The sequence below is a fragment of the Callionymus lyra genome, chromosome 1 (genome assembly GCF_982586985.1).
Source record: "Callionymus lyra chromosome 1, fCalLyr1.hap1.1, whole genome shotgun sequence".
Classification (NCBI taxonomy): domain Eukaryota; kingdom Metazoa; phylum Chordata; class Actinopteri; order Syngnathiformes; family Callionymidae; genus Callionymus; species Callionymus lyra.
Window position 1 is genome coordinate 5,238,071 of NC_141818.1, and position 13,986 is coordinate 5,252,056.

General features: G+C 38.2%; 1 protein-coding gene and 1 pseudogene across 2 annotated transcripts; one reads left to right on the forward strand and one right to left on the reverse strand.

Moving 5' to 3' along the window:
• Window positions 1-7: 7 nt before the first annotated feature.
• On the reverse strand, window positions 8-13,859 carry krt1-c5 (keratin, type 1, gene c5). Of its 2 annotated transcripts, none has more exons than XM_087789397.1 (9): window positions 13,594-13,859; window positions 12,109-12,503; window positions 9,777-9,859; window positions 8,389-8,545; window positions 4,306-4,470; window positions 4,101-4,226; window positions 559-776; window positions 470-495; window positions 8-404 (listed from the first exon to the last, which is right to left on the reverse strand). In XM_087789397.1, exons 2-9 carry the CDS (start codon window positions 12,493-12,495, stop codon window positions 292-294), a joined length of 1,275 nt encoding a protein of 424 aa, XP_087645523.1. In that variant the 5' UTR covers window positions 12,496-12,503; window positions 13,594-13,859; the 3' UTR covers window positions 8-291. The 2 variants fall into 2 exon arrangements, with proteins under 2 accessions (XP_087645523.1, XP_087645514.1); XM_087789388.1 differs by having other exon boundaries at window positions 8-407; window positions 13,594-13,855.
• LOC148087564 (uncharacterized) lies at window positions 10,488-11,844 on the forward strand (annotated as a pseudogene).
• Window positions 13,860-13,986: the final 127 nt, after the last annotated feature.

Sequence of the window (13,986 nt, forward strand, 5' to 3'; positions counted from 1 at the left end):
AAAAAAACACTTGAAAAGTTCACTTTATTGTAACTAAAAAGTCAAGTTTTGGCAACACAACTACACTTCAATGGATCCACATTTGCGTAGTTCATTAGGTGATTATTGTACATACATTTTAAGAAAACCATTAAAGAGGAACTAACAATTAATTGATTATTAAAATGAAACCCCTTCTCCCGTCCCTTCTATCACTTACGCCACACATTCGCCGACATTTCCGAGTCGCATATTTGGCACGACGAGCAACAAAATACACAAAATCAGTCACAGCGTCTGAGATTTGATCTTTCATTTCTTCCGCTCTTCGATCTGCTCCACCTCGCTGGACTCGTCCACCACCTTCCCGTTGACCATCGTCTGAGTGACCACCTTGACTATCTTCCTGGTCCTCACCTCCGGGTCTTCTGGAACAAGACGGGAGACGTTACAAGACGAAGGACACACATTGAGAGTTGTAAGGACTTACTTTTGGGAGCAGGAATTTCTTTAACCCTGTGGAACAAAATGACAATTAAAATACGTTTTCTTTTTAAAAAAAAAAAATCAATCTCCTACAATTCTTCTCCTTCCAGCAGCCTCCTGTAGGTGGCGATCTCCATCTCCAGGTTCTGCTTGATTCGCAGCAGTTGTTCGTAGTCAGTCTTGTGGCGCTGCATGTCCAGACGCAGCTGAGACAGCTCGTCCTCCAGCTGGGTCAGCATGGCCTGAAGGCGGTCCATCTCCTCCGAGTACTTGTGTCCGGTCTCGGCCAGGTTCCCCTCCAGCACCGACACCTGTCGGGCACAATGACGGCGAGTCGTTATAAACCAGTGGTGTGTATTGGCAAGAATCTGGCGATAGAATACATATCACCAAACAGGGAAAACGATACGATATATTGTGATACTGTAGTAACAAGTATATATGTATAGTATTGTCAAGTACTTGACTCCGGTGTTGCAGAATTTACAGACCACATGACACTTTCATTTGTTTTATAAACCAAAATATGTCCAAACATCAGCTTTAAAAGCCGCTGGGGTCGACTGTATCCTCTCGTCCTCAGTCATCACCGGTAAGATTTTATTGTTCCTTTAGCTGCGGAGGACGTCATGACTGCTGCCATCTGGCGGCCGGAAGTTTATTTGAAACACAAATGAACAAACTATATAAGCTATAAGCTATATTTGCACATTAATTGTGTAATAAAAATATAATATTTTTTATTTGAAACACTCTTTTTTGAACTGTAAACTAAAAAAGAACTATAGAAAAAAATAAAATCCATATACAACACTGTATTGTTACTTTCTAAAACCCATAATAAATACATACATATGATTCAAACATATATAAGACACAAGTCAACATGTTTATGAAAGTCAGGGTTGTGTGGGACTCAGCTATTCCATGGATTTAATGAGGATTCCTTCTGAATAAACTGAATCACTTGGACCACCTCACCAACAGACGCTGATTTTTCAGATGGAGAACTTAAAATCCTTGCTAACACCAGTAGAAAATGCAGATATTTCCAGTTTGTGTCCTTTTTGTTGGAAGAATTGAATAAGAGCGAGGGGTCAAACAACGTCAACTTCAAACAATAAAACAAGCTTTTTAACTTTCAATGCAAAAACCATCAGTCCCTGCAAGTATTAAAAATACACAAAACACCTTTGTTCTTCCCACAATTCCCACACTTCAAAAATATCCTTTTAGTTACATCATCGAGAGAACTTTAGCCCGTGTTCCGTTGAGATCTCTGATGTAAACTTTCCCAGCGCTGGTTTGTCGTCCCGTCCGTCCTCAAACCTCTTAGCGACGACAACAGCAGCTATCAGCACTAAAGCATGAACACACTAATAATACGGTGTGTTATCAGGGAGGACAAACACAAACGCCGGCTACTTTACCACCTGCTGAACATCAGCACATGTTGTGCGATGTTTGCTTGCGTCACCGTGACGGCAGCAGGAGTTGTGTACACGAGCTCGACGGTGACGACGGGGGAGAAAGCAGCTGTGATGTGAGGACGGAGAGGTTTGAAGGTTTTCTTCTCGGTGTGGAACTCTTCACTCGAATGTTGTCCATGTATGATCATGATGTAAATAAATAGTTCCGCTCACTTCTTTACACCAATTTTGTCCCTTTCTTGGACTATTGTGCTACAAATACATCGTGAACGCATCAAAGATCTGGACTTAAACCGCCCAAAAACACAATGAGATATTTCGCCAACCACAACATCCAACATCCTTCAGCTAATCCTGGGATAAAAGTGACATTTTCCAGGTGGTTTCTCTAGTTATTCCTGGGTTTGCCCCAAGACCTCCTAGTTGAACACAAGGGAGGCAACAAGATGATGAACAAGCTTCACTTTCAGTCTGATTGAGCTTCTCTCTCTATAGTATTCACAATCTTTTATAAGTTTTCTTGTTCATATGTTTAAACACACTGGCCATTGAAGAGCTTTGTCTTTTAGCTCAGCTCTTTCTTTATCACAGAGATCAAACCTCTTCTATGTCTTTCCTCTCTCTCTCCACACCCTTCTATCTTCTCTCTCCTGGTTTCATCGCAGCAGAGTCTGGTTTGGCTCAAGGTTTCTGCCTGATAAAATGACGTTTTTTCTGTCGCTCATTGTTATTTGTTGGGACCTGGTTTTCTACTTTTTAAACGGTTAAGAGTCGTCATATCGCTCTGTTGTGGTTTGACACAAATAATATTTAAAATATTTCCGATATTAAAAGTGTTCCTTACGTTTTTTGGCATCAGAATTACTTTTCAGTCGGAAACATAAATGTAATTTCAACTTTCAGAAGATAGTTTTTTGGTTTTAAACACACATTGTGAAGTTACAATGACATATGTTATGTCTAAGAACAAAACCTTTTCATCATCTGGCTAGCTAATGCTATTTGTAGAATATTATTTAGTGTTTTGTTTGGTAACTTTTTGTGTCATTGCACCTAAAACGCAGACCTGCTATAGAATGTGTCAAAATCCAGTTCAGTATCTTTTGATATCATATTTTTTATATCATAAGAATTTGAAGTTCCAGAGGTTGTGTCAACAAAATTTCCCCAGTACTATCCGTAACTTAGTTTATTTTTTAAATGACGCATTTAGAAAAATAGAAGTGAAGGCAGATGAACAGAAAACCAGAACTGTTTTTGGGGTTTTGTGTTGAAAAAGAGAAATAATTAAGAGTTTAAACGTGGACTGATTCTGTTTAAACTTCTTGTTAAAGATGGAGAGTTTGATCAATGAATAGAAAATATTTGAACGTATCGTCAACAGACATCTTAAGTACTGTAGTAATTAAACTAACTACCCATACCTTCTAAATAACTATTTACATATGCGGTCATCCATTATCACCAGTACACACAAACATCTATCAACACAAAGTAACCTTTACTTGTTCAACCTATAGCTTGTCATTATTTCAACAATATATTAATTTCTAATGATTTTAAATGATATATAATTTTGTTTTAAATATATTTTATCTGAATATAAACCATATATTTGATATATGGTATAACTTTTATAGTCCAAAAAAATACTTTTAGAAAATACAAAAAATAATTTAAAAATAGAGTCGAAAAACAAAGAATGTTTTGCAAATATAGTTAAAAATTAATTAATTAATTAAAATGTAAAACTTCTGTTACGGAGTCTGAATAATGAGACTTGGATCATGTTAAATGTAGAAGAGAGAGTATCCTCATTAATATTTACTCATTAATATCATTTCTACTTTATTGTATTTTTGTGGGTTTATGTTATTTTTTTGTTTTGTTAATTTAGTTATTGTTCTTTAGTTCTTTAATAACTGCACAAAAACATTCTCTCTACATGTGACCTTTCAAGATATTTCATCTATCCATGTTCTTGAGATATTTCGGGTCATGATCGGACTCATCAGTTTCCACGACGTAACTTATGTTTGAGGCTTTAATATGAAGTCAAAACTGGTTTTGGAGGCTCCAGTGTTTACTATCAGAGACGAGCAGGACACGTTCAGGAGGTGAGACAGGATCGTCGTGGACAAACACCTCTGACACTTGCGTCACTCAACAGACTCTGACGTGGAGACGACCTTCTCGTGGACTCACCTGCTTGCGGACACTGTCCAGCTCGACCTCCAGAGCCTGCAGGAAGCGCCGTCTCTCGCTGAGCTCGCCCTGTGCGCAGCGCAAGGCCTCGTTGCTCTCCTTGACCTCCGACTGCACGGCGTCCAGCTGCAGGACAACAAGTCCGATCAGGTCACGCTAACCTTTTTATTTTTTATAAATAAACATGCGGCCGATGAGTCCTCACCTTCTTGTGGTACCAGGCATCAGCGTCATCCTTGTTCTTACGAGCGATGCCCTCGTACTGGACCCTGAGCTCGGCCATGATGGCCCCCAGGTCTGGACCCTGAGCCGCGTCCACCTCCACATTCACCTGCTCGTTGGCCAGACGTATCTTCAGGGCTGCAGTGTCCTGCAGATGAAACAAGGTTCATTTAACAAACGTCAAAATCTCCACTGGACAAAATCACCCTCTCGACTCTTTTGGATTTGATTAAATTTAAGAAAAAGCTAAAGTTTTTTTTGTTTGTATTGTATTATAGGATCAGTTTTTAACAAATTAAAATCAACAAAAGATGGAGAGAATTGTGATTAATAAGATTCTTATGGTCACACAATTCTCATGTATTTCTTATTTATATAAATACAAAATACAAAGGGTGGAGGAAAATGTCATGAATAAACTGTATTTATATTTATATATATATATATATTTCCTTTTACATTTTTGTTGTGTATCATAAACTCAAACACACAAAAAATTAGTTAATAGTCATTTAAGTGTTTTTGCTGCTACTCAGTCCATAGCTCACAATGATTCAGAGATGTTATGCCTGTTGTGTTTTTATTTTTGCTGCATATAACTTTAAGGCCTGTCGCTGTAATAATCGACGACCACTAAAATAGTTTAGTGACCTCTGTTCTGACACAAAACAAGACTATTTAATCTTGTCATAAATACTATTAAAACACTCTTCAATCAATTTGAAGTGATTTGAAATCATGTAAAATTGAGCTTGCGCACAACGTTTTGAATATCGTCTACCCCACTCTTAAAGTGATAGTTCACTCAAAATTCACTCACTTTCTACTCATGTCCACTAAGGGTTGGGATTATTTTCAGAGTAATCTGTTCCTTTTTATAGATGACATTTTTTCAATGTAACTCGTTGTCATCTTCGTCCAAAAAGACACTTAAAAACATCCAAATCCCTCCATACTGCTCGACTGTAACCTCAATCTTGTATTGAAGCTTTAACATAAGCAATAGTTTAGAAAAAACTTTAAATAAATCTGTATATATTAAGATTGTTTGTAGTAAGCCCCAGGTCTCTCAGCTTCAGCTACAAGTTTAAAGTCATTAAAACACATTGCAAGGGACAGTGTGCAAAATTTACGCCGATGACCTCAACTTCTTCTGCTAAAAACATGCTTTAAATATAAACTTTTTTTTTTTCTGAAAAAAATCCTATTATAGAGGCTTCAATCCAAGATGGACGTTCCGGACGTGCAGTAGGGAGGGATTTGGATGTTTTTAAGTGTTTTTTTGGACAAAAATGTAGACGAAGACAACTGAGCTCCAGTTGCTACATTAAAATGAACAAACATTTTTGTCTATAACTCTAAAAAGGAACAGATTACTCACTTTACTAAAATTAAAGATTATTTATCTTCATAAAACCGGTATTTAAAATGCACGTTAAAGACATTTTGCTAAGACTTAAAATAATACAATGATATGGGACGTAGCTCAATCTTATGGCTTTTTCTGGCCAAACTCTGAGTCAAATAGCATTCTGGGACCTCGAAGGCTTTCCTTTTGACTTCCATCAATCCTCCTGATCGCAACCTTTCCACCCTGGCAGCAGACAGAAAGCGCCAGGCATCAAGAGACAGAGGGTTGAGGAATGCATTGTTGCCTGTCCTGGTCCAACACCCTGAATGTGTCGGACTGTATTTCTCAGATGTCAGCGTTTTACTGCCGCAGTGCAAATCTGGAGCCCGGAGAAGGAAAAAAGGTTCACCTCCGGGACGGACCAGAGGAGCGCCAACCGTCATTTTTGACCGACCGTCGACCATCACCCGGGACGATTCTGGCTCCTGCACCAGACTTCAAACCTGTTTTACGAACCAAGCATTATCTGGGCTGTCCCGGGAGGTTTTAGAAAGGACTTCTTTGATGTCTTTTGCTCGATCCTGGCCAATACACTGAACGTTTTATGGATCGTTGCCTTAATGTTGACTTCTATTCTTCACATCCTGAAAGTCGTGGCTGACGTGATTTTTTTTAAACTGAACTTGATCGTATCTCCTGAGGTCGTCAAATAAAACATCAACACAAAGTTGAACTGAGGACAGTAGTTTGAGAATATTTTGGGGTAAACAGAGATTTCATCTGATGCTCAGAAGAGTGACATTTGTTATTTGTTTGTAGTGGCGTCACCTTTATTTACCGACGGGCTCATCACGGGGGAGGTAAGGGGTGAGTGAGATCGTATCTGTTGATACTCGTGGGCTTCGATTGAGCAAATAACGCACAATTCTGTTTTTTCCAGCTACATTTAAAATTCAGTCACGGCACCAGAGTGGGAGAGTGGATTTGTATCACTTTATGAGCTGATTAGCCTTTAGCAACACATTGTTGTGTCACCGGCTTTGTTTAGTTTAAATACTGAAACCTGTTCAGTGCCACTGTCGTTAAAAGCTAATAGTCATAAACCTTAATCTGTTTCTTGAGTCTTCGCTTGAGTTCTCCTGCACTTTACATTAGCTAGCCTTAAAATGGCAGGAAACGATTAACACAAAGAGCCTCACATACAAATCCACTTCCTCTTTTCTTGCAACAGATCTTCCTGACAGCTGCAGTGTTGAAACCTGACATCTCTAAACGACACCTCTGGCGTCATTTTGGAACTTTTTATTATTTTTATTTGCTAGCAAACTTTCTCAAACCGAGATCTTTACTACTCCATGTGAACTCAGATTATCCCATTATGTCACGTCTTGGTTCATGATTTTATTTTGAAACTTGTTTTGCATGTCCTTGCTGTTTCCTGAGTTCCACAGCGCCTGTTGCGGGGAGCTTAAAGCCACCTCTCCCGCAGCAACAGGCGCCAGATTATAAATGTCACTCCCTGTCTCCTTGAGTTTTTGTTCTACGCCCAACTTGTTGTGTGCTTTGTTTATTTTGGACTGGGATCTGGACACTCTTTTGTTTTCTTTAGAACTTTTGTTGTTTGTTTTTTTCATCTGTCCTTGAGCCTCTTGTCTAAACCTCACACACAGTAGCATCACTAGGCCAGACCCACAAGCTGTTATTATCACAGTTTTGATATCTGCAAAAACACTGTGGCTCCTACTTTTCTCTGATCAGCAGCTTTTAGTATTTAGTATGTATATATATATACTTAAATTCCAATTTAAAAAAATCTACCAGTCTACGTTTGTACTTTCAGACCTGTTTAAAACAAGGTTAATCTAGGGTGTGAAATTTTGAGCCAGGGGAAGGGGCTATAGTAAAATATTGAGAGATTCTTTACACATTTTAAAAAGCAAATATGATCAGATTATTCCCAATCAGAAACTATTAGGTACAAGGAAAACCAAACTATATTAGTAAATTAAAATAAAGATATACATATATTTTAATTTTTTGAAAGTCGAATTTAATTCAAAAGAGCAATTTAAATTAATGTATTATTTATGCGACGAGGAGAGCAATCCTAAATTCCTAAATATTTAGAGTTCGAGACTCATAAATAGTTTGGCCCCTTGTTTGATTGATGTTTGTCATCCCTGGTCTAGTCTATCTGTGACCAGCTAATCTAAAGTTAAACTTTAATGTTTCTACATGTTCGATTTTGTTCCTGTGTTATTGTTTTGTACTTGTAAACATGTAAATAAAGTAACGAAAATACAAAATCCTTCCCTTAGAGACAAAACAATGTGTAATAAAGCCTGTTTGTTAAGTAAAGTTTTCATGTGTGTGTTATGAAAAATATGTGAGCAAATTCCCCCCAAAAAAGCCAATTCAGCAGAATTACTGCGGAAAACAAGGTGTGTGAACAGGGAGCAGCAAATGTCCACATCCTGGATACCACGCCTGACTGTAAACACTCGATACCTGGCTCAGGTCTGTGTCTGTTCTGGGCGTTATCTACGAGGCACCATAGTAACAAAGGAGGGAGGGTGTGGCTGTAAACTTCAAACTATCATATTTCTGTCACTAAATACAGACACTATCTTGTGTGAAAGTGGCAGCATCACTGTACACACACATCCATCAGGTTAAGTTTATGGATCGAACCGGACTTTGATCTCTCGCCCCCACCTCTTCGTGGTTCTTCTTCAGGAAGTAGAGTTCCTCTTTCAGGCTGTCCAGGTCGCCCCGGAGAGTGGAGATGATCTGGTCGTGATCGGACTTGGCTCTCTTCAGAGCCTGGCAGTCCCTCTCCACGGACTGGCACAGAGCCGCCTCGCCCTCCCATCTGGGACACAAACAAGTCAGGGTCAATCATTCATATGAGTACAAAGTGTGAACTGGAATAATACCTAAAATCAATCCCTGCATTTTCAAAATAAAATATAAAAAAGTAAAATATTATAAAATTCAAAGAAGATGAGAGAGAAGAGCATCTTTCTGCATTGATTTTTTCCCAGTAACCCAGGGTAAGAGTAAGAAAGTAAGAAGGTCATTTATATCTATAGAGCGCTTTTCCAGACCAGGGTCACAAAGCGCTTAAACAATCAAAACAATACACAATAAAATATATACTTTAAAGGTCAAGATAACACCGAGAACAACACAGGAGGCTTGAAGTTAAGTCACTAATGTTAGATGGACTTTAGATTTCTACTTTATTTTAACCCTAAATCATTTCTCTTATAGTTACTGAATCATTTGTCAGTACAGTAGCTGCAAAGAATATCACTTTTCTCAGCTTGTTTTTTCTTAACTCATATTTTCATCAGGTTAACAATTGAAAACATGGTTCTGTATTTAACTAAATGTAAAACCAATCAATATAAATAAACACATCGGAGGTAAAACAAATTTGTTTGGACAAAAATCATGAAAATAATAATACATAAAGTTATGTTACTTTAATTAACAATATTTTATATACAACATGTTTGTTTAATGGCCGTTATATATACACATATATTTATATATATAGTTATATGGCATTCAAAGCTTGTCAGTACAAATACACATGAAACAAATGTGTAAAAATACAAAAAAATGTTATAAAGGAAGTATTTTATATTATTCATTTTAATGAATACAAGGGACAAATTGTCTTCATGTATAAAACCTTTCAATTAAAAAGGCACAAAAACAACTATAATAATGTAAAATAAAGAGAATATAAATATTTTTCTATGGCTTCATAATGTTTTAATACTGGTTTGTGTAGAAAAAGTAGTTGAAAGCTGTAAAAATGTTCCTAACACATGTTAAGGTGATGCAGAGACGTGTTAAATATTTGAACTCGAGTTCCACCTTCATGCTGCTGCTAATCCAATACATCACAACCATCAGAGTGACTCTCCTTCACAGCGACCGCAGAGCAACACTCTTTCTGCTGACCTGCATCATCACACACTGTGAGATGAGGGTCAGCGTGAGAAGGAGGCGGACGTCAGACGGCTCATTTATTTTCAGTCTGGCGCGCCGGTGTGAACACTTTCAACAAAGGCCACTTGTGTGTCACTCACTTGATCCTGAAGTCGTCGGCGGCCAGTTTGGCGTTGTCGATCTCCAGCATGATGCGGGCGTTCTCCAGCGTCTTCTTCCTCACCTGAGGACGAGGAACATGAACCACATTTGGTTTCAACAGTTCAAAAGTTTCAACATTTCAAATGTTTAATTCTACCATGAAATATTCTAATATAATTCCATTTGATATAATACGATATATACTGGTTCACCATAAACTAGATAAACTAACAAGCTTGTTTATATCATGACTGATGATGTTATTCAAGATAACAGTTAAAGTTTTTAAGATTCAACAATTTTGTAAATTTAAATACAGAGTGTTTTATTTGTCTTATGAAAATGTAATAATTTAAATTGCCAATAAGCATAAAGAGATGTTAAAATCACAATCAGGTGATTTTCTGTAGCAACTCTCTCTAACAAGATGTATTATTGTTTCATTTAGCCCCAAAATAATGCTGGCAGAACTTAACTTATTATCACATTACATTTTAAGCTGCTGAATTTTTTGGAAATATTGGCGGAACAGCTTTAAAAAAATGGTATTGAATAAAACGAATTGAAAAAGCCATTTCAAGTGGCCCTTTATTTTTCTCATAGAGAACTGGTCATGTGATCAAATGACATGTAATAACATAAAATGTTTTTTTATTTTTTAATATGTTGAGAGGATCGAAGGATAGGAATAAAATAAATGAAGAGTATGGATGAGGTGAATGTAGATCGGGGGGGGGGGGATTCAAACTCAATATATTGTGATACTTTAGGAACAAGTATATATTTGTAGTATTGTTGAGTACTTGACTCTGGTGTTGCAGAATTTACTTGACAAAGTTGTTACCGCTTTCATTTGTTTTGAAACCAAAATGTGTCCAAACATCAGCTTTAAAAGCAGCTGGAGTCCATTGTATCCTCTCGTCCTCAGTCATCTCTCAATCCCGCAGGATTTCATTCTCCCTTAATGAAATGCGGAGGACATATTGACTGCCGCCATGCAGTCGACGGAAGTTTAATTGCAACACAAGAATGAACAAACTGCGTAAATATTTACATGTTAATTGTTAAAATAAATTTGATTATTTTATTTACACAGTGCTGTTGAATATCAATACAGTATCGTGACATTAAATGTTTCCATGTATATGGAGGTAGTTTGTTAGGAATGTCCTGGAAGTGAAAAGAGTGTCAGCTAGACTGATGAGTCTGATGCTTGAAATAGAAAGTGTGATGTTAAATGTTATTAGTGACTATTTCCCTTTAGAGTGTATGATGACTTGTATGCTAGGTTGGAAAGTAAGGAGGGAGAGAATGATTTATACAAGTTGGCAGAACAGAGAGATAAAGATGCTAAAGAGGACCACCAGGTTTGCTTGATTAAGGATAGAGTAGTACATGTGTTGACAGGTGCCACAGAAGTAATAGGAAGATGGAAAGAGTACTTTGAAGAGCTAAGGAATGAAGATTATGAAAGAGAGCAAAGGGTAGAAGAAGTGACTACTGTGAACCATGAAGTAGTACAGATTAGTAAAGGTGAAGTGAGGGAGGCATTGAAGAAGATGAAGAATGGAACGGCAGTTGAGGATATACCTGTGGAGGTATGGGAGTGTCTAGGAGAGGAGGCAGTAGAGTGTCTGGAGGATGTTAGGTATTTAGGGTCAACAGTGTTCAAGCTGAGTGGAATGGTTGGAGAAACAGTGGTGAGAGCAGCGATGCTGTATGGTCTAGAGACACTGGCACTGAGGAAAAAGATAGGAAGCTGAGCAGGAGGTAGCAGAGATGAATATGTTGAGGTTCTCTTTGGGAGTGATGATCATGGATAGGACCAGGAATGAGTCAATCAGAGGAACAGCACATGTGAGATGTTTTGGAGATAAGGTCAGAGAGGCCAGAATGAGATGGTTTGGTCATGTACGGAGCACAGATAGTGAGTATATTAGTAAAAGGATGCTGGGGTTGGAACTGCCAGGCAGGAGGTCTAGATGTGGACCAAAGAGAAGGTTTATGGACGTAGTGAAAGAGGACATGAAGTTGGTTGGGGTTAGATGGAGGAGGTTGATTCGCTAATTTCTCACACCCTGAATACCTAACGGGAAGTATGAGTCAGATTTAGGGGCTCTTTTAGGCTCAAATTATCTAGTTATCTCTGTGTTAAGCGATTTTTCTTTAACATCATTTTTACTTATATACTTAGATACTCATTGTTGACATCCATTATCTCTGTTACTTATCCTATCTTAAACACTGAGATCTTTATAGGTCACCATAGCAACATGAACATTAATCTACTACTGTTGAGACGACCACGAGTCGACACCGACGACCACTGACCTCCTGTCCGATGGCGTGCGCCTGAGCCATCATGCCCTCGATGTCGTGCCCTTTGGGAGCCTTCTCCAGCATCACCTGCTTGATCTTCACCTCCAGCTCGGCGTTGGACCTCTCCAGCGAGCGCACCTTGTCCAGGTAGTTGGCCAGACGGTCGTTCAGACCCTGCATGGTCTCCTTCTCGCTGGCGCTGACGGGCAGGCCGTTGAAGGACAGGCTGGAGCTCAGCACGTTGAGGCCGTTGCCCACGGAGAGCGAGCGAGACAAGTTGCTGACGGTGGACAGCGAGGAGACGGGAGCCTTGGAGCGCAGGCTGCGTCCACTGTCCCGCACCGAGACGCTGGAGAAGGACGGCTGGCGGACCGAGTAGCTGCGCACAGAGGAGGCCATCGCGTCTTCTGCAGACAATGGTTTCTTTCAGTCGGAGACGCCACATTTGAGTCGACTTATGGAGAAAACTGAAGACACCGTAACTTGACGATTCATTTTGAACATGAACTGGAATCCAAATATTTAACTTGATTCACGTTTTTATTTAAATAGTCTTGTAATATATGAAGTATTTTTGTATTGTTTATTTAATAAAAAAAATTAACAATGTGTTTGTATATAGTTTGAATAAAAGACACTGACTAAACTATAAATTATTCCTTAAATAAATACTAATGCAATAACTAATATCCAATTATATTTCAAACATTTCTATTGAAAAATACTATTAAAATGTTATTTTGTTAAACTTTTGCAGAAGAAACTTTTTTATCATGTCTTCTGTAACGTTAAACATTAAAATACTGACTCAACCATTAAAGTAAAAATAATATAATGTTATAATTGTGCTTATAACTACCTCCCCTTACTTGTGTACGTGTAATAATGTTTATTGTTGTTGACATATTTATCATTTATTTGTTAATTACTGTATTATTCTATTAAACATTTTTTATTTCTTTATTTCATGGTTTATCTTATTATCTCATGTTGTTCTTTTTAATGTGTGTACAGTACGTCTTGATCTAATGTGTTTGTGTGTTTAATCTTTTTTGGGGAACTGCTGTAACTACTTACAATTTAATTAATACAATAATAATTAAATCAATTATTTAGTCAAAGTCAAAGTAGTCCTTTTATTGTCATTGCAAACTATTCAATACGTTTAAAATGTAAGATTTCTGTAATGTGAAAAAAGAACAAAAGTATATCATAACATAAAATATAAGATTAAATTGGATTATGTGTCAGATTGTTTCATATATCGATGCAGGTGTTTGTTCAGTATTTGGACGACTTACTGTTTGACGACAAACAAGCCTGGAGTCAAACCGGAGTTCACAGAAAGGATTACACTAAATGCTCTTTACGAAGCTCAACTTAAAATGAACGTTAACAGTTACTATTCACAAGTTTTCAAGTTGATGTTTATCGTATAGTTTGTAACTCACCTTTGTTTTTCTGAAAAGTCACAGGGAGGTCGTGGTAAAAACTCACCTAGAGTGTCTCCGGTGCTGGTCAGGCAGGTGCAAAAGGCGACTGTCCACTCTTGACTCCTGCAGACGAGGGTCAACTGTTAGGGTGGAGTCATGTGAGTGTCCGGCCCAATCCCTCAGCAGGAGGGGAGAACATGACACTGCAGCCGGAGAAGCCTTTAAACAAATAGGTTTGTTTAGAGGGAAACGAGTGAGACTGCTGCAGTGAAACAGGGACGGAGAGCGAGAGGCGTGTTTTAACACCTTCGTTGACTTATAATAACTTACTACAACCAGGTTATGATCGGTTAGGAACCGGTGTGTCTGGCTGTAAATGGAGGCTGAGCTGTCTCCACAGTGATCCCATTGATGCCGGACACAATACCTGCATGTGAGAAGTTGGTCTGGGCCGGAG

Coding starts and splice junctions, on each gene's coding strand:
- krt1-c5 (XM_087789388.1), bottom strand. CDS start 12,495: ATGGCCTCCTCTGTGCGCAGCTACTCGGTCCGCCAGCCGTCCTTCTCC. Junction 9,860..12,108: donor CGCACGCCATCGGACAGGAG/GTCAGTGGTCGT, acceptor CCTCGTCCTCAG/GTGAGGAAGAAGACGCTGGA. Junction 4,227..4,305: donor ATGCCTGGTACCACAAGAAG/GTGAGGACTCAT, acceptor GTTGTCCTGCAG/CTGGACGCCGTGCAGTCGGA.